Source organism: Salminus brasiliensis, chromosome 6 (assembly GCF_030463535.1).
Source record: "Salminus brasiliensis chromosome 6, fSalBra1.hap2, whole genome shotgun sequence".
NCBI classification, from domain to species: domain Eukaryota; kingdom Metazoa; phylum Chordata; class Actinopteri; order Characiformes; family Bryconidae; genus Salminus; species Salminus brasiliensis.
The window spans coordinates 17619385-17642304 of NC_132883.1; the positions used below are offsets into that span (position 1 = coordinate 17619385).

Genomic DNA, 22920 nt, shown 5'->3' on the forward strand with positions numbered 1-22920 from the left:
AACTATCAGTGGCACTAAGATACTTTGGAAATGGCGAGGAGATGTGTAATGCTCGCTGTAACAGTGATTTTTGTGTAAGCAAGCCTTTGTGAAAGCCAGGCAAATTTAGATCAATGGACTCTTGCCTTCGACTTTTTTTTCACACAGTCCTGTCAAAACAAGACATCCGTTCTAAACTAGTAAAGCCACAAACCTACAAAGTGTGGTTTGTTTTAAAGCATGTTCGTTTTCAATCAAATATTTTGTGGAATTGTGCTCATGCTAAACATGCTAAAGAACATCTATTAAATTTTAGAGAGTATAGTTAGAATCATGCAATTGGAAATACATTTTGTCAAAAATAAACAATTAAGTATTACATTTTTCTATCTATACATTATTTAAGATACCCTTCCACCGAACTAACATTCAGGGGTATCAAATGCTTAGGATTTGCATAATCAAGTGCCCTTTTAAGTAGCTGAGTTCAGCCATTAGAAGGGGTGTACGTGTGCTTGAATGTCCAAATGTTTGTGGACATCCCCAGTGAATGCATTCAGCTACCATATCATCCAACATCCTGACCTCACTCACACTCTTGTCGCTGTATGCAATTAAATCCTCCCAGGAATGCTCCAAAATCTAGAGAGCGCCCTAGAGAGTAAAGACAATTATTCAAAAAAAGGAAGGATACACTCTTTTTCAATACCATTAATTTCATAAGGAACAATACATGAGCAAGTGTCCCAATACTTTTGTTCATGTATTGTATCACACTGCTTTGAGTATGCTTCCTGTCTGCTTTCCTGTTGGGTCTACCTATGTCACTGTGAGTGCTGTGGACCTGAAATGGTACAAATAAATATTTGTCTAATTCCAATCTAACTATAAGCAAAAATGATTAAGCTCGTATACATTTGTAATCAACAGATGGGTTCCCCTTACATTGTGATGGAAAGCACCTGAAAAGTTCAAGTTATGAAGACAATGCATTTATAAAGGTAAACACATGCACACATGGTAAGTTAGTCTATCTGGATGAGCCATTCTTTAAGTGTAAAGCATGGTTGCCAGTTTTTTTTTTTACACAATGATGCACACACATACTATGCAAAATTACTATGTAGTCATGAAAAATGCTTTCAGACCTATTAATTCCTATACTATTAATTAAAATATACTTTTGCCCATTGCCCAAACACAATTTAACAGTAGACATATGTAAATGTAATGGGACACAAATACATACATTAAAAAAAAAAAAAAAAAAAAAAAAAAAAAAAAATATATATATATATATATATATATATATATATATATATATATATATATATATATATATTTTTTTTTTTTTTAAATGGTTTCTTTACTTATTTGCAAGTTATATAAACAAATTCCTAATATGTCAGTGTCACTCCTGTGTTCAGAGTGCCATCCAAATAATATTTGGTCAGTAGTGATCTTGTGATCTGTAGGTAGAATCTTACCAATAATAAATAGAGGGTGACAAATTCTGTATGGCAACTGACTAGTTTGTAATTGTACACTTGTAACATAGGTGGACCACATGAGCCTACCTTCCTTGTACTTATCATTTAGAAACACCTTCCTTATACAGTGTCGAAGTGTTCTTGGAACATGCGATTCATCATGATTGAGTAACTCTTAACTGTGTTAACCACAGAAATATGTTGCAAGCGCTGCAGCAACAACTGGCTCATTACAGATGTGGTTGTTTTCCTGCATGGTGATGTGCTGATGTCAAGAAAAGGCAAGTGGTTTTTGTTTATTGCATTACCTTTGTTTTACATTGAACTGTTTTATGTGGCTGCATGTCTCTGTGGTTTAGGTTGCATTACTGTAGCATATAGTTTTTATTTATAGCAATGTAAAAATATTAGATGGATAAAGCCACATTTAAGTTGACAGCCTACTTTGTGACTTATTAAAATTTGGGCACCCCAGCTCAAGTTACATGAGTTTTTGACTTTTTAAGCTTTCGTCCTCTACGGAGAACACACTTTTGCACATTCTAAAGCAAAATTACTGTTGATTTGCTCAAACACATTGAAACATAAAATGACATTAAATGTTATGTTTTTATTATTAAATAAATAGGAATTGTGCTCTAAAATGTGCAGAGAAGTTTTATATTTAAGTATTGTTTCCTGTAGAGGAATGTTTACTTAACGTTGACATTTGTACAGGTATTTCCAAAATTTAAGATGACTTAAAGGAGGCTCAATTATTCCATTATTCATTATTTAGAAAGGAAAATAAGAATTTATATATAAAAGTATTTCTATACATATAAAAGGAAGTCTTTTTATGCAAGGTATTTTACATAACAGAATAGCTGAAGTATTTATGTGACAAAGAATAAAACATGCATTGTTCTTCAAGGTTCATTTTAAAAGGAGAGTATGACCCATAGACACACATTCTGCCTGCTTTCCTGTTTGGTCTACCTAGGTCACTGTAAGTGGTGTGGAACTGAAATTGCAAAAATAAATATTTGTAAATCTTTATAAAATGAGAAAATCAGAAAACTGATTAAACTTGTGTATATTTGTAATAAACAGATGGGTTCTCACACTGGCATGAAAAGCAAATGAAAAGTTACAGTTATGAAGGTAAACACATAACCATGCAACACATCTGTCTATCTGAATGAGCTGTTCTTTCATTTCTTTTTTTTTAAGCAGAATGAGGGTCAGAATCCTCAGATGACTGATGACATTCATGGAAACAAAATGTATAATATTAACAACAATATTGTTTTTTCCTTACACATATTGTTCTAGTGATGCTATAGAACAGCTACTGTTGGTTCTATAAAGTACCATGGTTGTATGAATAACCATTTCAAGATTTAAAAAACCTTCATTTAACATAACGTTTAAAGAATGTAGCCAGTTAGGATCCCGTGCCTGGGGGGTTTCAAGAAGGCCTGAGTCGTGTGTTAAACTGAAATGAGATTATTGGGTGATATATGCTTTTATGGCTATTTTATGGTCTTGCTAAAATAGTAAACATTTATATACACATTCATATACACACATTCACACACTCACACAGGGGCGTTTGGATTTTGTGTCCCATGAAAAGAGATTTCACTGCGCTTCACAACTCTCCACAATTTCACAACCATATGCATCCTATTTTGCATTAGATTGAATTCAAATAAACGTTGAATTTGTAGCTTCAAAATAGTTCTCATGCTTTTTTTATGCTATATTAAGTTTTGTTTATTATTTTAACAGAACTTACAGTGCCTGGTGAAGATCTGGAAGAATGTGAGAACCAGAAAAATGTTTGTGTTTTGCACAATACAGATTGCATGTCTGTGCCATCACTTCGGAAGGGTAAAAGGATTTCTTGTCCCAGATTTGGTTTGGGTTTCACCTGTCTTCTGAGAATAACCGTCACATTCTGCCACTGTAACTGTATTTCCTGTAAACGATTGTATTTGTATATTTTCACTTCATGCTAGACATGTTCTCGAACATATCCTGTCATTATCTTGTCCATGAGAAAAAGTTTGGATGCAAATGGATTCATTTAAAAGATGTAAAATCTAAGTTGACACATTCATTCATTTTCAGTCAGTAAGTATGTCTTTTCTTGTTTATTAAAATGTGGTTTTGCCAGTAAAACACAATGTGACATTAGAACAAACCAAATGAATAGTAGTTATAAGTCAAAATGTATCCTTTTCAGCAAAGTTATTGATGTATATGTTGGTTAGAAAAACATGTTAATTGTGGACGACTCTGTTCACTCCTTCCACCATATAGATTTGTTCAGTTCCACCAGCAGCTCAGTTACCTTAATGAAGGATAGATTAGATAAACTAGATACTAAATTCTTTGGAAGTGGTTAAGCTAACATTATGTATTCTTTATTTAGTATTTATTCTGAGTAAGACATATATGTTTATAATTATGCATGTTATCATATATTTTCTGTATTTCAGAACCACAGAAATCAGCCACTGTCCATCCATTTTCAACGTGTATGGTAAATTTAATTTGACCATAAAGTCAAAGGATGACATCAACAAAATAGAAACATATTCAGAAGTCTACACAGTATTAATTCAAAACATAAGTAAGCTCACAACCAAAAAGGTTCTAGCTGTTAAATGTTGTTACTCACCAATAGATGTGAAGATAGCCCCTCAAGTGATTTGTTTTATTTTTGGATTGTGTCAAAATATGAACTGCTCAAAAAGATTTGTGTTTTAGCCTACGCTCCACAACCTACTATCACATCAGTGAGTGCAGCAGAGACATTGTTGAAAGTAACATGGACCACTCAATGGTACACTGACAAATGTCAAATGCGCTACAAAAACTCCACCATGGAACAATTGATAGAGGTACACAAAATAAAAATATCATTTTACACAATAATTGATGTATTATATGGATACATACATCTTTAGATTGGTGGTCATGTGATGCTATTAACTGCTCAGATCCAAATATTCCATACATATGTAATGGCTTTAGGTCAAGACAGGTGTCTTGGCTGAATTTAACTTTTTCTCAATGTAGATTCTGTAAAAGGTACAAACGGTCAGCAAGTAATCTTGTGGGTGAACATCATACTGCATACCAGGGTGCCTTAAAAATGATAACTCCTGGTCACATGTTCCATTTTCCATTTTCAGGTCCCAGTCAAAAGTATAAACAAAAAAGGTACTGAAATCGTTCATGTTATTAATGGCCTGCAAGCCTTTAGCCAGTACAATCTTACTGTTGCCTGCAAAGGGGGTTATGGTCTGTGGAGTGAATGGAGTGCTGAAGTTCAAGCAATGACCTTGGAGGATGGTAAGTAAAGAAAGTGTCCACCCTAGCGTTTAATATGATTGTTCTAGATAGTCATGCTTGCTAATATTTTCTTTTTTTGTTTTAAGGACCAACTGCATCACCTCAAGTCAGTTACTGTGTTGAGTCATTGGACAAAAGACTCAGAACTCAAGAGGTGTTACTTGTGTGGAAGGTATGTTTAAGATACAGTGTATAATACCTGAAAATACTTGAAAATGTAACATTTCAATTTATTAGCAATTCTCCTTTATGATTTAGTATTTTAATAACTGTGCATTAATTAGGCTTTAGAGATAAACGAAGCTCAAGGAGTCATTCTTGGATATGAAGTGATGTATACATCAGCCAAGCAGCAATCTCCAATAAGAATAATCACCACTGACCTGAAGGCAAGGTTAGTGGTGGCTGCAGGGGACTACAATATATCGCTGATGGCCTTTAACAGTGCTGGGCAATCTCCTGTTCATCATGTTGGAATCAGCAGTGTTTTTTGTGAAAGTGAGCTGATTGTTTTCTTCCAATTTTATAGTTTAGAATATATTTAGGATGCACTTTGCTCTAGGCAAGTGAATGTTGAATAACATTTTTAACTGTCACAGTGCTCACAGTTCTTTCCTGATTGTGCAATACTTTTTCATGTCAGTTTTCATCTGCCTGAGGAAACTAGATATACTGTCTTTGTTATCTTGCATCGCCTATTGCGTTAATCTTTTCACGCTCACTGAGGAACCAGTCACTTATTTCTTCATTTAATTAATGCACTTGCCTTGTGAAAAACAAATGAAAGCGAACTAGCAAAAATGCAGTTAAGATACTTTGGTCTTGTTATTTTACACAGTACTTTCTGGAGCGTATAGTCTACTTGAGGTAAATTAATTAAGTGTTACATTAAATATTTTCTAAAAGATTCAAGGCATATCCTGTACCTATGTAAATACAGACACCCCTATTCAAAATATGTGTTTTGGGGATTTTCTAAAGAACAATAACAAATGTACTATTTGCTGTATTGACACATTTTGTGGCATACCCATGTATATATTTTAAATATGTTAAACTAAGTAACTAATTGTTTATGACAATGTGCAGCATGTGATCTCAGTAGAGGATTGGTGTATATTTTATAATTTCTAAACAGGCTTGCCAAGAGTAAAGGGACTCTGGGCTAGCAGTAAAGAAGATTCACTGAGGCTTCGATGGGAGATTGACAAGATAGCAGCAAGTGTGAGTGAGTTCGCTATTGAGTGGTATTCTTCTGGTGATGCTGCCTCTAAGCAGTGGAAAAGAGTTAATGGCACTACATTTTCAGCTGTTCTGAAAGGTAAATGTTCCCCATTTTATTAGGAACTATCTAACTTAACGTTTCACTTCCATTGAAAGTTTAGTTTTTTTCCCTTCTCCTGTAAAGTGTTTTTGGACATATAAAGTTTTGGCATAACAGCAAGGGAATTTAGAACTTTATATGTCCAAAAACACTTTACAGCCTCTTTATAATGCCTCTTTATCCATCTGTGTTTCAGAGAGTATCAAAAAATTAGAAACCTACAGTATCAGTGTGTATCCCCTGTATGACAACCTCTGTGGGCTTCCAGAGTCAATCCAGGCAAATTTAGAGAGTGGCAGTAAGTAAAAGTGTATACTGTCTATAGATCTTTTTCAAAACGTTTAACAATTTTCCATAAGTGTGTGGTGCATTTCTACAGCCCTCGTAGACATTGTTCAACTCCAACGTGTGAACATGACAAAAACATCAGTGACAGTCCAATGGGTGTGGGAAGAAAAGGTCTCAAGCACAAATATTCTTCAATACACAATTGCATTAGTAGGTGGAACTGAAACAACATGTAAGCTCATTTATATTTATTTAGCATATTTATTTAGAAAACGTAAAACAGTTTTTTTTTAAACAATGTATATTAATGCAGTCTATATTTTGTTTCCCCCCTTTCCTTCAGCATTTTTAGTTTTCCCACATCAGCATCAGCACTCATTCAGCAAACTACAGAGAAATGTCAAGTACTCGGTGTACATTTATGCAGAGACTGAGTCTGGTAAATTTTCAAAAGCTCATATAGAGTTTACTACACCTCTTATTGGTAAGTATTTCGTCTTTTTGAATAGAGTATGGGAAAATAAGGAACTCGTTGTCTGTTTAATGTGCCGTTCCATTTTTTTCAAATATTTTTTCAGAAAATGATGAAATTGTAAAAGCTGCTCTTCCAGTAGTAATTCTGATATTCGGATTTGGCATTTTCTCAGTTCTCTCCAGAACAATGTAAGTATGTTTAAATCTGCCTTCAAGTTTAATTTAGCTTATAGAAAAGAATCGTGTTGTTCTTAACCCTAAACAATAAATCCATCTAAAATCATATCAATCATACATTCTCTCTATTACAGCTATAAGGACTACTTCTTCCCCAACATTGCTAACCCTAGCCATAGTCTCATTGGACATTGGCTGCTAAATCCTCTCCGTGGGGTAGGTGTAATGCTGCATAGAAATGTAATGAATAGAAACATCTTTTAAAAATAAATAAATAAATAAATCAAGAGCTTATCCAAGGGCTATTTTCTAAACACACTGTTTATACCATAGCATGCAAAAGTTTGGGCCCTCCTAGGCTAAATTTTAATAAAAGGTTAGAGAGGCAGGCTTGGGACCAGAAGGTCACTGGTTTTAAACACTAGCCTACTGTCAATTCCTTACTTTAGAAAAAAGCGATGCATGGGGTAGAGCTTTCTCTTGTAAAGCTCCTCAAGTCTAAAAAAAATACTCCAGGTATAAATACTCTCGGTCTTATTTAGATTTAGACTGAAAACATACCTTTTAACACAAGCTTTTGGTTAAGCATCCAGATTATTTTTTTTTTTTTTTCTGTTATAGTCTGCCTAAATATTGCCACTGTACTCTGAGATCATGTTTCTGATCATTATTGTTATCTTTCTAACTACATCCTTAAAGGGCATTCACGAGACTATTTATATTCCTAAATGCCTTCTTTATTCTGTCCTGAGCTGCCATCTGCTGTCTGCTTCCTGCTAGTGCAAGTCTATTCATGGTTGGGTGCTGGTGCCTGCCTATCCTCTGGTCCAGGCTCTCTTGCTGTGTAAACTCACCAATTTTGCTACAATAAACCTAACACCTGTGTTTTTCCTTCCTATCTCTCTCATTTTTCGAGATGCCCTGTTCCTACTCTTCTGCCTAGGATTACCCTGTCCTGGCTCTCCACTGCAATGTAGTCCTTTCATTGTTTCAATCGTGTCTCACTGCATAGCTGTTTGACCGCATGTACTTTCACTTTAACACTGAACATGTGTCTTACACTCACTCACATTCTTATAATATGTGGCTTGGTGTCATATTTGTCATAGCTCTTTCTCACTATTTTCATCTTCGTCTTGGCTACCCTAGTGCCCAAAGTAAGGCACTCAACCGCCAATTGCTCCCTAGGAACTAAGGTTGCTGCCCACTGCCTATGTGTTCTCACTACCCTAAATCACTGAATGTTTGTTCAACACTACCATGAATTCCATTATACTGTTGTACAATGGCAGTAAAGTATTGTACAATTTTGTACAATTTTAGAGTAAAAAAAGGAGAGAAGCACCATGCAAATATTTTAACACCTCAAGAAACTGGATCTCTCAGCTAAAAGGCTCTCCGGTGCAAATTAAACATTTTATAAATATGACTCCGCAAATACTTAAACAAATACTTAACAGGAACAAGTTGAGGTCTGGAAAATCAAAAAATATTAATTGAGGACAGCTTGAGTGGTGGTGCACTGTTTTATTCTGAGGTGACACAAATACTGTATGACCTTCACTGAAGACAAATCCCCACAAAATTGAGTGTCTGTAGCCTATTACAACAGTGTTAACTTAATGCCTTTTGGGAATCAGGTCACCTTTTACTAGCTTAACTATTCAAAGTAACAAAAATATTGACCATTGGTGCCCAAACCAATTTGCAGGCCACTATATATATAAAACCATGACAACACAACTGTTCAAAAATCTAAATTTGTGAGTATATGTATTTGTGTTTCCTATTATTTTCAATGATGACCAATATCTTGTACATGGATCTTTAAAGAACAGTTTCTAAGACTTTATATAGATTCAATACAAATATATTAAGTTTGCTTTTTATTTAAACTGTGGAAGGAAAATAATTCACTAAAATCACTACATAACCATAAACTTCCTTTGACAGAGAGATACCGTTGTGAGCGTGTTAAAATTGGAGGATTTCTCAATGACCAATCAATTTACTGAAAGGTGTCTCATACAAATAGAGCACCAAAAGTCTTTGGAAAAGGAGGACTATGATGAAAATATGATTCTGACTAAGACATACCTGCCTGATATCGATCCAGTGGAAAATTCTGATGATGTGGAAAATTCTCAGACCTTCCCTGTTCTGTCTGAGTATGTTGATTTGCCTTTGATTCCTGATCATTGTGGTTATGTTGAAAATTTTCAGATTCCTGATGACTAACATTTTGCCAGTGCCTACTGAGAATACTGAGCCATACATAAATGTGCAAGATCAATATTCATTACTTAGTAGCAATCTATTCACCCGATTACATTTTGACTGCTGCACCTTTAAGAAATGTAGCGCTTCTCAATGACTTGATCTTGTGATACTTTTCCCCTTCTATGCTCTTCACTGTCTTAATATATGTAATAATAGCATTTAAATATCACAGGGCCACAGTACTTTTCAGTGGAACATCAATGTAAATATATATAGTTGTTTTAAACCTTGTACATTTTAAAGAATGGAGTAGAATGGAGCAGTGTGGAGATTCATGTTAATAAAACAATAAATCGTTCACCTCCAAATGGGAGATGGGTTGTTGCATTGAAATTGTAGTATGTTTGTTCATAAAAGAGAAACTGTTTATTTTTGTAATGTTTAATTTTTATAGTAAAACACTTAAATGTATAACAGGAAATGGTCTTATTTATTTTTGAAATCGAGGAAATACATTTACAGCATGTTATGAATGTGAATGGAAAAATGCAAAACAATTAAATACCCTCACTTTTGCAGCATTTGACAAATTCCAGGCAATTCAATTAGCTCAATACACATTGCAATTCATCCTGCTACTTCTACTAGCAGTCACATCATCAATAAACACCAGTGACCCAGTTCTATTGAAAGCCATACCATGCTCATGCAATAAAAGCCTCCTTCATGTTTGATAGATGATTTGGTATTGCCTTGGATCTCAATTCCTTCTCCATAGTCAAGTTAATCTTTCACCTGTCCTAAGATCTGTACATGTCAAAATTGAGGGATATATACAAAACTGCTAGAATTCCAAAACAGTTATTAATACAACATTTTCAATCATGTCATGATTGCTTAATTTCAAATCCACTAAGGTGATGTACAGAGGCAACATTACACCAAGTGTCTCTGTCCAAATACATATGGACCTGAGAGTTAAGAATTAAGCATTTACAATCCACAAGAATAAACATTAAAATGTGTGTGATGGTAGCTGTGATGGGAGCTTACCAAACTGAATTATTCCAATACCTGTACATTTGTTGCTACTGTCTAAGCATATTTATGGTCCATATAAATGACAGTCTTTTTAATATTCATCTCAAAGGTTTGAGTTTATACCTATCCAGTGTTTCACTAGATAATGTGCAATAGCTTGTCTTGGAGGCATGGTGAATACTGCATGATGGCTCTTTGCTATAGCATCTAATACCTGTTGGAAGTTATGAAAAATGCTATGTTAAAAATATTATATAAAAACCATTCTTGTAGACGTATTGGTTCTTGATTACAGATGTCTGATGTACTTTTCTTAAATATTTTAAAAAGATGAACCACTACACACTTTTTTTATTTATATTTTTCAAAGATTTTATTTGCTCTAGCAGCAAAAACTGGCACATTTGTGAAGTTAAACAGGTTTGCTTTGTAGTACAGGGCTGTCTTACCTGTTGTCTTGTGAACCAGCGAGCTTCTTCAATTTCATTTTTATCAACTTTGATGTCTGTAGACACTGCCACTGAAAAACATCCAATCATAAGTGAGGAGGGCATCGGCCAAGGTTGGCAGGACACATACTGAACAGGACCGACGGTAACACCGCTCTCTTCCAGAACCTCCCTTCTGACTGCATTCTCAATGGTCTCACCTGTCAGAATAGACACATCGTATAATTAGCTTGAACACGTGACACTAGAGAAAGCTGGGTTTCAATTCACACAATTTCTGACTGATGAATGTTTCAACACACTTTAAATTAGAGCTGGGCAATATGACGATATTTTATTGGATCGTGATACATTTTGTTAACGTGGTATCGCCTAAAGAGCACTGATTAACGGCTCATTTGTGCAAATGTAATCAGTCCTATTTAATTCATTGTAGTGCAGCATATTTTGAGCAAAAATCCCATTAATCAGTATAGGAGTGTATTTGGATAGCAATTTGTTCATATTGCTATGGTATAACATTTTACCATATTGCCCAGCCCTATTTCAAATAATAATCTATAATAAATAATAATCGACACATGCAATTGAAACAGAAATTATCACGACATTTTAAAGGTCAACTGTTATCCCGTTTATTTTAGTTAATTAGCTGTTAATTGATACCTGAATTTTTGTGGGAAACATTTTTTGGGAAAACTTGTCATCATGCGATCGATTTGCCCTAAATTTATGCATAATGTAATTTTGTTGCTTGCAATTTGAGTTAAAAGTCAAGTTTCTATTTGAGTAATAAAATTGTGATGTGATTTTTGTATTTGATTGTATCTGAGCACCTGGGTCTGCTCAAATACAATTCCTGCTGCAAGAAATTTTGTTACCTGGTTCAATGAACCCAGCAAGACATGAGAACATCCCTGCAGGAAAAATCTTCTTTCTACCTAGTAAGCACTGATTCCCATCTGGGTGAATGACTAGCATGATCACAACAGGATCTGCACAAGAAAAACAGAACAGGTCATGTTGTCTGACCATCTGACCAGGCATGGTTTCTATTAGATAGTAAAAGCAATTTGGGAGTTACTTGCCAACTCTAGGATAGCATGTATTATGGATGCCGTGAAGACTCTTGCAGCCCCCAGTCAGGCACGTTCTCTTGTAGCCTCCTTCATCCACTTCCGTCCTACCCCCACATGTAGGACAAAAGCTGTATCGGCTATGCCACGCAAGGACAGACCTGGCTTGTGCAATCACGCCTGTGTGTAACCAAAACCAAGTTCAAATTACTCTACTCAATGCTTAAAAGTGTATATAATTCAGAGGTAAAATCAGTCTTTGGTGAAATAGATTCATAAATATTTCACATTGTTATAGTAGCTTAATTTCATTAAATATTCACAAAATATACTGTTTACTCAAGAGTAGCACTACATAACCTTACAAAAACATATTAAAAAAAACCCAAATGTAACAGGTGTCCGACCTGCTTCATCTTCATTTAGCAAGAAGAGTCCCGGAATCAGTCCCTTAAGGAAGAATCTGTTTGAATCTGTAGGCTCAAGAATTTCTATGGGATTCTCTTCAGTATTCAGAGCAAACCATGCAATAAGACCATCCTCCTCCTTTGACAACAGTGTATGGTCCTCTTTCTCTACTCCCAGAAAAGCAACTACTGTGTCATTTTTTTTAATTAGTTCATCCACAGAGTTCCTTCTAAGCCTACACAATTTCAACGTAGGGTGGCTGTTTTTCGCTTCTTCTGGCCCCGACATAACAAGAGGGTCCAAATTATGAAAAAGGATAAAAACAGTTTTTGGAGATGCCTGTTTAGATGAGAGCCATTCTGAATCTGTCCTTTTATCACTCATTCTGTCGAGATACTCTCTGCTGAAGAAATTCTCATGACCTGAAGCTCCTGTGCTTTGTAGGAGTTCATGAAGGTTGCTGTCTCCACCACTGACCAACAAACTGGCAATATGTCTGTGTCCCCAAAATTTTGCTATGTCGTAAGCAGTCTGGCCAGATCCGTTCATTAAATCTTTGCTACACCTGTTAAGAAAAAAAGAATGATGACCGGCACAGATACATGGCCTGTATGTGTATGTGTGGCCTGTAAGTGTATGTGTATAAGTGGCTACATACGCAGCGTTTTCCAAACTTACCCCTTTGCAAGTAAAGCTTGCACCACATCATAGTGTCCATTTCTTGCAGCTAACATTAGGGCTGTCCAGCCCTGTTTTCCACTTTCATTAAGCAGATGTCTGGAGTGAGAAATCATAGCTGAAACTTTGACTAAGTCACCCCTGAATGAATAATCCAGAAACTGCTGGACCATCTCATCATTGGCACTCATCTGAATACTCGTCATTTTCTGAGCTAAAATAAAAGAAGAAGAACTAGTCAATAGTATGCAAGGCATTATTAAGACTTAGGAAGACATGTATTAAATTTTGTAGGTCAATCAAATAGTGATAGTCGAGTTTTTCCTCCTGACCATTATGCACTAGTACAGTAACATCAGCTCAAACTGAAGTCAGTGAGAGCTGGACACAAGCAATTTTAAATCGTTTTTTGATTTAAAGTTTTATTTATTTCTTTTACTTTGTTTCCAGTGGATAGAGTTTGTAAGTACAAATGTTCAAACTTCCTCTGAAAAAAGGGTTTAACTGTAACAAAGGCCCAACTGAAACAGTTGCTAAAAAATACAACTGTATATAACCAGACAAGTGCTCCAAAATAATTAAATTTAATTAATTAAATAATTTTTAACCATAAAGCAGAACTGCTAATATCAACATATGACATCTAAATAACATTTTGATGAATAAGCTGTGCTTAAAAAATGAACTACTGTGAATCTATATGGGGATTTGGATTTCCCCCCATTGTCTCTTTTGGGACCTTTAGTTGTAACACTGCATTAAAACTGAACCACCATGTGGAGACTGGGAGTATAATAGAATAATTATCCCTAGTAGAATAACAGTCCCCTACTGATGTACTGCCAACTTATTGCTGCCTTTATTATGTATTACACACAAAAATGGCTGTTTTATGACTGCAGGATTTGCTGAGTCATGTATTTAATGTTTTCTTGTTCATGTGATCTCTCACACAATGCCTCAACATTTTTTCCATAAGCATCTGAGATCATCAGACAGTGTAATTTAATCTATACAATATCTAATAACACAAAGTCCCAGCTGTCATATTCTGGCACTGACTTCTGGGTTTGGCACCACATGCATTGTACTTGTAGCTGTCTGATATGCTTCCATATTCCCTCTTGGAAGGCAGATTTCATAGCTACAGCTATGTTAGTCTAAATGTCATTGTTATAGCTACTATTTTAAGAAGCTGCATCCACATCACTGAGGGGCAGTAAGCTAGAGGTTATGGTAGGTTAAAGGTTACAGTTGTAATTTTCCGATTCCTTAACCTGCTGGTATTGTTAACTTCAGGGAGGCCATCAACTGAAACAGAACTTTTATTATTTGTTAAGAATACTGTATTTAATACTGTAAAACGTTTTTTTTTTTCAACACGTTTACCCCAGTGACAAGAACATTAATTAGCAACAGTGGTTATTTACTGATTGCAATTACTGATTGACCTTTTCTCAGGAGTCAGTAATCAAATGTCTTTTGCACTTAAGACACTTCCAGGAAGACATGAAGGGGTTTGGGTAAGCATTAAACGATGTGAAACTGAGACCAGAGGTATAATACTGGGACACTTCCAGAAATATTACTTTCACAGTTTCTTTATTATTATTATTATTATTAGTAGTAGTAGTAGTAGCAGCAGTAGTAGTATGGGTCTCCATACTATATAATCTAATAGAAAAAAATCTTAAAAATCTCCTTAAGACTGTACAAATCAAAACACAGGCACAATGGGGGGGGGGGGGGGGGGTATTTTCTTTACTAAATATAGAAATAAGCTGTACTGAACACACTTTTAGTTATTTGTTCTGCTGTTAATATGTAGCTCTTGTGTTTCCTGAATAGGTTAGTTTTTTATATAAAAAAAGTAGGTCAAAGTCAACCTTCTGGATCTCCTTTTGCAGCACGTAGAACCTCTATTGGCCAGTTGCAGTTGCTGCTGATAATTGTAAGGCATTTTGCTGATGTAACTAAAAAATGATAAAAAATAATGTTTTTACAATTATTAGTGGCTGTCAGAGGTGGACAGTAATACCCTGCCCCACTCTGCCCATATGTTATGTCATTCATCGTTTTTTGTTTTATTTTATTTTATTATGGGTCTCCATGCCATATAATCTAATATGATACCTTTTTAATTCATAAATAAATAAATAAACACACACTTAAATTCTCCTTTAGACTGTAAAAATCACAACATAACTCAACATGATGTAAATAAATAATGAAAAAAATAAAATAAATCATGAATGTTGGCTAGAGCTGGACAATAATACCCTGCTCCACTCTGCCAATGTATCATTGTAAAGTTGGGCAGAGAAAAAATATATATATAAAATATTTTCTAGATATTTGGCTGTGCATTTAGCTACACTCCTTTTCCATATAAATTCTCAAGTTTTATTTCCTTTGTAACCTTTACATAAATTGCCTGATTTGTTCCACTCTTCGAAAACGTGTATTAAACGTGTATTATAATAGTGAACTCTGCTATGATTTTCCAGCACTAAAATACATACACGTGGAAATACGGTAGATCAAGTTCGACTTTACCTTCACCAGTATCACCTTATTGTACAGTGTGTCACTAAACTGACTTTTGTACTCCTAATGGACTCCCGGCTCTCTCACCGATCACATTTCAGGTAGCTAGATGGGTGAGGTGGCTCTTCTCCAGTATCATTTTAGCTTTAAATAAATAAATACGTATATGTAAATGCTGCTTTAAACGTTCAAACCTGATTCCAATGCAGGGGATCTGATTCCAAGAGGACTCACTATGGTCTCTGTAACACGCAAGTGCAGAAGTAGGGGAAAAGTTAAGATATGACTGACACGACGGCTGCGTCCGAATAGTTTGACCGATGTCCTCTATGCTTGCCTAAGTCCAGTAAACATATGGATTCACCTGGTAACCACGTCTGCCAAGACACTGAGCAAGGCCATGAACTACAACTCACACACACCCAAGGAAACCAGACAGTTCAGGAGGCTTCGGCTCACGACTCTGAACCTAGCTTAGCTCTGCCGTCGTAAATATATGACGTATGAAGCCCGTGATTCTCCTGGACGGGGCGTGAATCCGCCTGCTTGGTAGAAGAGCGGACTCTAGTGGTCACGCACAGAATAGCTGGATATGTTCATCATAAAATCATTTAATATATTAAATGCATGAGTATATATATATATATATATATATATATATATATATATATATATATATATATATACTCATGCATTTAATATATTAAATATGACATGCATTTAACAAATAACAACTGTAACAAAATATATTAACTGTTAAAAATATTAAACAACTGTTAACAAATGTTAAAGCAACGTAAGGAAACTAGGAATAGATAATTGATGAGATTATGAAATTTAAATAATAATAATACAACATGTATGACGCATATTGAAAGGCAGAAACGTCTACCATTGGTGATGGCCATTGAATGTCCATTACTGAGAAGCTGGCATGTATTTGATGAAGCTTAATATTATCCTCTGAAATATAACTAAACATAATCTAAAATGTAAAATACTTGAAGTCAGTTCTAAAAATGAAAAGGCAACCATTGCTTCCAGTATGTTAAGATCAAGCTGGTCAAACTGGGTTTTCTTTTGAGTTTCATGGTTTAGTTAATGCAAGTCAATCAGTGTGCCCAGGCCCGTTGTATCAGTCATCAGTATAACCAGCATTATCAAGCTGATTGACCAGTACGACCAGCATTACCGAACTGGTCGACCAGAATGGCCAAGCAAAGGGTACGTTCTCACCTGGGTGATCAGTTTTACAACCACCTTGACCATCAAGGACTATCTGAGATGGGTTCCCAGCAATTCTGTGCCTATCCTGTTTATTTATACTACCTACAACATGTTTCAGGGGCTTATGTTGATTGTCGAAAAGCTATTTCCCCCTTTACTTTTAATATTTGCTATTTAAAAGTTCATTATCATCATCATCAATCCCCCTGACTATTCAAGCACTGTTCCTATTAGATACACATGCTATAGGTCTAGTTCTCTTTTCCAATCGGGTATAATAAATGGGTTTAATAAATGGCACTTTTTACGGCTCAATTTGAGACTCTTTGTAGGACCTTTAACAGCAGATTTATTTATATTTACAAATCTGGAAGAGTCAGCTAATCACTTATTAACTGGGTCAGAGGGTCAGGGACCTCCTCATCAGCTGAACTGTGAAAACACAGATAGGTCTGTTCAAACCACTTTACCAGGGACTCATTTCAGCGCTTGATGGAGAAACCTGTCTTGTGTGATGACTCTGTTCTGCAAAACAGAAACAATGAAGCCAGACCAACATGTTCTGTTTCGCCTAGTCAACAGACTGTACATGTATCCCAGTGGTGAGTCTATATATATATATATAAATATAAATATATGCTCTTCTTTCCATTCTTGCATTCTTCTGAACGTGGTCAACCAACTCAGCAGAAAATGTGTGCAACATTAGTCAAGAAAAAATGACCATTGTTTTAGATGTGTTTTTCTTTCTTTTCTGCCACATTAGTTATCTAATCTTACACGTGATAGCAAGCAAAGAGCACAGGTAGAACAGTCTGCACCATTCTGTTTACTTTATACAGAGCAGATGGGACTTTGTCTTGTGTCTGTTGGCAAACCCCAACGTTCATGAAGGACAGCATGCCTTCATGAACCTTACAAAAGAATTCTGTCTGCTCACTGTGGCCTGAAAAAAACTGAAAGACCAGCCTTTTCTCAAAATACAAAAGGGACTAGAGGACTAATATCCGCACTTTAAGAATACTAGGACATCTAATAATCTCCCATATTTGATTCCCCCATATTATAACTGTAGTACTGTAGATATGTGCAGTTGTATGCAGTAACCCATAGTATTTTAAGAGAGGAATCCTGTAGACTTGTCTCATAAGGGCTCATTGCGTTCATGGCGTTGGCTTATCCAGATGTAGGTTGCTGGATGGGATGGTCGGTTCACCGAACAGTCAGTGAGGATTCAGGGAAGCTTACAGACCCATGCGGCGGAGCGCAGCGCTAACTCCTCAGGAGACACTCGGTTTAATGAATGCGTGACGCTGCGCAAATGAATGTGGGTACTCTACAGCGAGCGCAGCGATAGACAGCAGTCAAGATGTGGAGTAACGGTGGACTAACGGTCATCAGTGGAAGACCCAATGGACATTTAATTGGTCGATAGAGCTTCTTGTAAGACGTAATGCCTTGCAGCCAGGAGGAAGGGGGCAGGAGACTGAGTGTCCTGTTTCTGTAAAGGTAACGCTGCGTGTAGTTGCAGCTAAATGTAAATGACAGCTCATGATCAAAGGCCTTTATCTATCTGCGTTGTAACTTTTAGATTAACGTTGTTGCATCTTATCAATAATTATGTCATTTCTTTTATTTTCCTCTCTTGTGGCTCAAAGTTAGAAGTTCAGTCTCTTGCCTGTAACTTTTTTTTAGCCACGATGCTGAAAATGGAGCAGAAGAGAGGTCAAGAAAAGTGATAAAGTCAGATGCAGCCTTATCTATGGAGACTGAATCTGAAATATTGGGAAAGAGAAGAAAGCACACATTAATTAGGTAATGACATCGCTACTGTATGAGCATTTGAAGAATAGGTAATAGCTAGAGGTGGGTAGATCCATTTTAATGGGCTTCATTCAGTTGCTGTTTGCTTTCTGTGTTAACTTTCACTCTGCCACATTAGTCACTGCATCTGTACAGCCCTGCCATTGACCACATCTTTGACTATTGAGCTATATGGTTTATTCTAGTGTGCATCAAAACAGTGTCCATGTTGATGGATGCATTTTCATTATTTGATGGAATTGATATTTTATTATGTCATTATAATAATAAGACATTTAACTCAATACAAGCTTAAGCTGCAAATCCACCTCTAGTAACAGTGACATTTTCAATCAATCAATTGCCTAATTATACCTATAATATAATAATTTGAGTCATTAAAACCGTTAAAGCATCCAAATCGCCATTTTTGAAGAGTATCCTGTGTATGTATATGTTATTTACGCTTTCTATTTTGATATCCTTTTGTAGGTCCAAAACATTCGACCCTTCACTTTTGTCACATGTCCAAAGTGACACGGAGTCAAAAACTGAGAGGAAAAAGCACCACTCTTATCATGTTAGTGGGTTCTGTTGTATCATAATGACCATTTTATCTACATATTTAAAAAAGAATACTAGAAATGTGTGAGATTTTTAACTGTACCATTGATATTAATGTGCAATCTTGTTGACTGGTGATGTTCAAATGTTATGTTTTTTTAGTTTCCTCGGACGAATTCTCAGTATCACAAAATTTTCAAAGACATCAGTGAGAATGAGCAACTGAAACAAAGTAAGAGCACCCTAAAAATATAAAGAAATGCCAGAATTTCAGCCATTTTCAAGTTGTGTAAGAAGTAAGTTGTGTAATGTCCAGCTTGTGTTTTCATAGGTTATACCTGTGCCTTGCAGAAGGATATTCTCTACCAAGGGAGACTTTTTGTGTCTGAAAATTGGATCTGTTTCCATTCCAAAGTCTTCGGCAAAGACACTAAAGTATACAGTTCTCTTAGGTTAAAAAAAATACTGTAACAGTAAAGCTTTTCATAATGAAGGACTGAAAAAGTCTTTGTTTCTATTCTAGATCGCTATCCCAGTTTCATCTGTTACAGTTATAAAGAAAACAAAAACTGCTATCTTGGTGCCAAACGCACTGGTTATTGCGACAGCACAAGATAGGGTAATATGGTTTTTGCTTAATTGTAGAAGAATACATTTGATACATAATTTAATCTAATTTAATACATTTTAATGACTTCACAGAATGTCTTTGTGTCATTCCTGTCCCGAGACACCACATACAAGGTTCTGATGTCAGTATGCTTACATCTTCATGTGAGTACCAGACACAAAACATTTTTTTAATCCCTAATAAATTTGAAAATGATACCATAATTGTTTATATCTCTGCTTTCTATGAATAACTCGTGTGGGCTGCAGGACAACTGTCTGGAAAGCAGACCTATTCCCTCTTCTGCAGGCAGCAATTACAGAGTGACTCCTTCTGTGCTTCCAATGGTGAGTGTGTGGACTTTTCCCCACATTTGCAGGAGCTCTTGAAACTTGAAACTTTCTAAACAACAACATATTTGAACAAAAATGAATGGGAAAGTACTGCTGTAATTATCTATTTATAAGAAAGATTAATTTAATGTACAAAGAGTTCCCAGAGGTGGAAAGACACTCTCAACAGTTTAAACGTCTCTGCCTGTATTGTTTTCTGATACCTATTTGCTGTTGCTCAGACTGTTTCATGACCTTCTTTACAGACAAATCCTTTGGCTGCAACTAAAAGTGTTGGTTTGAATGAAATGGTTAAATTTTCCTTTAGTTTTCCTCCTCTCATTTTGTTTTATGTCTTGTGCCACCTAGCTGATCTTGCATAACGTCCATGTGTTAAGCTGGGTTTATATGTCTGCAGGCTTAAATTTGATTGAGCCATTTTAGTCAATAATAATATTAGGGTGGTGGAATAGCCAAAATGGCCAACTGTAGCAGCATTTTGTGCAAAAACATTGTTGAAAATTTGAAAAGCTGAGAGATTTGTTTTCATGGTTGCGAGGCAGCTGGAAAATGATCAATGGTCTTGCTTTTATGACCTGACAGGATTTCTCAGCAGATCTGTCAGATCTGGATGGCCCAGTGATCCAGAGGAGACCAGACATAGGTGACAGCAGTAGCTCAGACTCTCCAGATTCACCAGAGTATGAGAAAATCCCAGGTATGTTTTTAATCATTTACTGTGAATTTACTGGTAACAGTTTAGCATATTTTGGGTCCCACTGAGGTTCTATTTAGGGTGTACAAAGGGTGCAATGTCAATTATGAGAGAATTGCAATTCCGATAGTGTAGAACTGATAGGTGGGTGAAGTCAGGAATCAGGTTTAGATTAAAAAAAATAATTGTTGTCATTTAAAATGACCTACTAGCTAATCGTCTGTCATTATATATGTTGTCATTATTGTGTAGAGTACCCAAAACGTCCCCAAAAGGTCTTTCTGAATGTGGTGAAACAAGACAATGCATCAGACTCCCACCCACAGCAAGCAAGTAGGAGGAACATCTTCATTACAATTGACCATTTTACAAAGAAATGCAAACCAAATGCAATGCTGTGTTGAGACATTTCTTTTTTTGTCCATCTTTAAGAACAGACTATGTATGATGTAAAAGCACTGAGACCGAATTCACTTAATGTTCTTCTGATGCTCTACCTATTTCTGTGAGTCAATCTGATAATATTTCACTAACGCTGACACTGTACTGCTTCAGTAAAAACTTCAGTAATTTATCATAATTTAATCTTACTCTTGTTCCAGAGTCTGCATTCTAGTCTTGTCTTCGTGTTACATGGCCTTCAAGATCATATCTCTGGAACAGAAGCTAACATCCCTAGGCTCCATGACTGAGTTTTCTCACAATGGGTAAGGACAAGCCAATCAAAGCCAAGTAGTGGTATTATTGTTACTCGTGCATTGTAAAGTGTAAATCACTGTTCAATTTGAATACCATCTGATTTCCATTTATGCATTTCAGAGATGAATGTCATGGCATTTATCCCAAGGATAATTCTGAGATCTACTCTATTCTCTCAGTGAACCTTGTGAAGTTGGAAAAGGTAAGATATTTTTGTCATATCCTTTCTTATGTTTAATATCTAGCACCAAAATTCACAGGGCTAGTTCTGAATACAAAAGATTAAAGACAAAAGCCTTTCTTAATCAAACATTTATTGTAACTGAGCCCACTCTTTGGATGTGCCCGATGTAAATTGAGCTTGCTTCTTGAGGAACTGCCCAAAGAGTATTAGCTCGAATGGCATGCCACAAGTAGTTTCATTCATGTCTTCACAGCATGTTTCCTTAAGAAGTAGCTATTTTTTAAGACATGACAAACTAGGAAAAACTCATATTTGTACCAAGACATTCCCAAAAGAGCCCTCAGTGAATTTGTATTTTTTATTGATACAGTGCAGACAAAATGACAGAAATAATCATGATTTCTGCTGTGTCAGATTCTATGTATTTTCTGCCTTGTCATGCATGCCTGCCAATGTAATATATATATATATTTATTTATCATAGTCTTTCCTTTAACTGTCACCAGTTACCAACTACTCAAGTGCCTCAAAACAAAATGATAGTGTTTGTCTGTATTTGATTGGATTGAATTTTATTGACCTTATGTTTGTATAAGGGGATATTTTATCTCCATAGAATTTGATGAAAAGTTTTTTGATGACATAATTTGCATTTTTTCCAAAACTGTTTCAATGTCTGACATTGAAACGAAAGGAAAAGAGAAGGGCAGACTCAAAACATAGTGCATAATGTTAATTGTATAAAAGTAGAAAACTATAAAAGTAGAAGTACATCTATACATTCTTTTTAATGTTCACTTACTGCCTCCATAAAACCTTTTAAAAGACAAAGAAATATGAACTGGAAGCAGTTATTAGATTAAGGCTCAGTTTTCAGGCCACGTTTTTGACCTGATTTGGGCTTATTTGGACTCAGCTTTGACTTGGTCTTGGCACACTTTGAACACCTTTGGCAGACCTTGACCTGATTTTAACTGGACTTGGGACATGATGAAAAGTTTTAAAGCAACTCAGATGATGCAAATGTAATTCTGAAAACAGTGGAGTTTTTGTTGAAAATGATCTTTTTTCGCTTTCCAGATTCAGAGAAACCTACAGAAACTACTGGAGGAAACATAATGATGTTAAAAGATAAACCATTGGTCTGCAGTGGAAGACTATAACTACAAGCCCAAATGCAAACAACAGAGGCATAAAACGCAAAAACATGGTGTATGAGTTACATTAAGTGTATTACTCTCAATTCAGGAAAATATATTTTCACATATGTTTATACATAGGAGTTGTACT

At 35.7% G+C, this 22920-nt stretch overlaps 3 protein-coding genes across 10 annotated transcripts; 2 read left to right on the forward strand and 1 right to left on the reverse strand.

Moving 5' to 3' along the window:
- The first annotated feature begins 1662 nt into the window (after positions 1-1662).
- On the forward strand, positions 1663-9841 carry LOC140557441 (interleukin-6 receptor subunit beta). Of its 2 annotated transcripts, XM_072681869.1 has the most exons (17): positions 1663-1750; positions 2383-2457; positions 2562-2612; positions 3243-3344; positions 3473-3587; positions 3956-4089; positions 4227-4360; positions 4655-4814; positions 4901-4986; positions 5099-5312; positions 5953-6135; positions 6335-6436; positions 6518-6658; positions 6770-6910; positions 7005-7089; positions 7212-7293; positions 9031-9841. In XM_072681869.1, the coding sequence occupies exons 2-17, from the start codon at positions 2403-2405 to the stop codon at positions 9313-9315; spliced, it is 2070 nt and encodes a 689-aa protein (XP_072537970.1). In that variant the 5' UTR covers positions 1663-1750; positions 2383-2402; the 3' UTR covers positions 9316-9841. The 2 variants fall into 2 exon arrangements, with proteins under 2 accessions (XP_072537970.1, XP_072537969.1); XM_072681868.1 differs by lacking the exon at positions 1663-1750 and having other exon boundaries at positions 1777-2457.
- nudt12 (nudix (nucleoside diphosphate linked moiety X)-type motif 12) lies at positions 9765-15971 on the reverse strand. 7 transcript variants are annotated; one of them, XM_072681875.1, is made up of 8 exons: positions 15861-15971; positions 15691-15738; positions 12950-13163; positions 12271-12836; positions 11876-12043; positions 11669-11782; positions 10788-10987; positions 9765-10552 (listed from the first exon to the last, which is right to left on the reverse strand). In XM_072681875.1, exons 3-8 carry the CDS (start codon positions 13153-13155, stop codon positions 10442-10444), a joined length of 1365 nt encoding a protein of 454 aa, XP_072537976.1. In that variant the 5' UTR covers positions 13156-13163; positions 15691-15738; positions 15861-15971; the 3' UTR covers positions 9765-10441. The 7 variants fall into 7 exon arrangements, with proteins under 7 accessions (XP_072537976.1, XP_072537972.1, XP_072537978.1 ...); XM_072681871.1 differs by having other exon boundaries at positions 14836-15738; XM_072681877.1 differs by lacking the exon at positions 15861-15971 and adding an exon at positions 14836-14922 and having other exon boundaries at positions 15691-15809.
- A 1244-nt stretch (positions 15972-17215) lies between these two features.
- On the forward strand, positions 17216-22749 carry gramd2b (GRAM domain-containing protein 2B). Its single transcript, XM_072680954.1, has 14 exons — positions 17216-17325; positions 18419-18538; positions 19019-19106; positions 19253-19322; positions 19422-19525; positions 19614-19709; positions 19793-19864; positions 19970-20047; positions 20636-20750; positions 21000-21080; positions 21180-21252; positions 21350-21454; positions 21567-21648; positions 22711-22749. The coding sequence occupies exons 1-14, from the start codon at positions 17216-17218 to the stop codon at positions 22747-22749; spliced, it is 1233 nt and encodes a 410-aa protein (XP_072537055.1).
- Positions 22750-22920: the final 171 nt, after the last annotated feature.

Excerpts from the sequence above, each read along its gene's own strand:
- LOC140557441 (XM_072681869.1), top strand. The coding sequence starts at position 2,403 with ATGACCCATAGACACACATTCTGCCTGCTTTCCTGTTTGGTCTACCTA. Across the intron at positions 3,588-3,955 it reads CATTCATTCATTTTCAGTCA|AACCACAGAAATCAGCCACT; the intron begins GTAAGTATGTCT and ends TCTGTATTTCAG. Across the intron at positions 5,313-5,952 it reads CAGCAGTGTTTTTTGTGAAA|GCTTGCCAAGAGTAAAGGGA; the intron begins GTGAGCTGATTG and ends ATTTCTAAACAG.
- nudt12 (XM_072681871.1), bottom strand. The coding sequence starts at position 15,022 with ATGAATGACATAACATATGGGCAGAGTGGGGCAGGGTATTACTGTCCA. Across the intron at positions 11,783-11,875 it reads TACATGCTATCCTAGAGTTG|ATCCTGTTGTGATCATGCTA; the intron begins GCAAGTAACTCC and ends TTTCTTGTGCAG. Across the intron at positions 10,988-11,668 it reads TGCTGGGTTCATTGAACCAG|GTGAGACCATTGAGAATGCA; the intron begins GTAACAAAATTT and ends CTATTCTGACAG.
- gramd2b (XM_072680954.1), top strand. The coding sequence starts at position 17,216 with ATGGAGAAACCTGTCTTGTGTGATGACTCTGTTCTGCAAAACAGAAAC. Across the intron at positions 20,048-20,635 it reads CTCCTTCTGTGCTTCCAATG|GATTTCTCAGCAGATCTGTC; the intron begins GTGAGTGTGTGG and ends ATGACCTGACAG. Across the intron at positions 21,253-21,349 it reads CTGATGCTCTACCTATTTCT|AGTCTGCATTCTAGTCTTGT; the intron begins GTGAGTCAATCT and ends CTCTTGTTCCAG.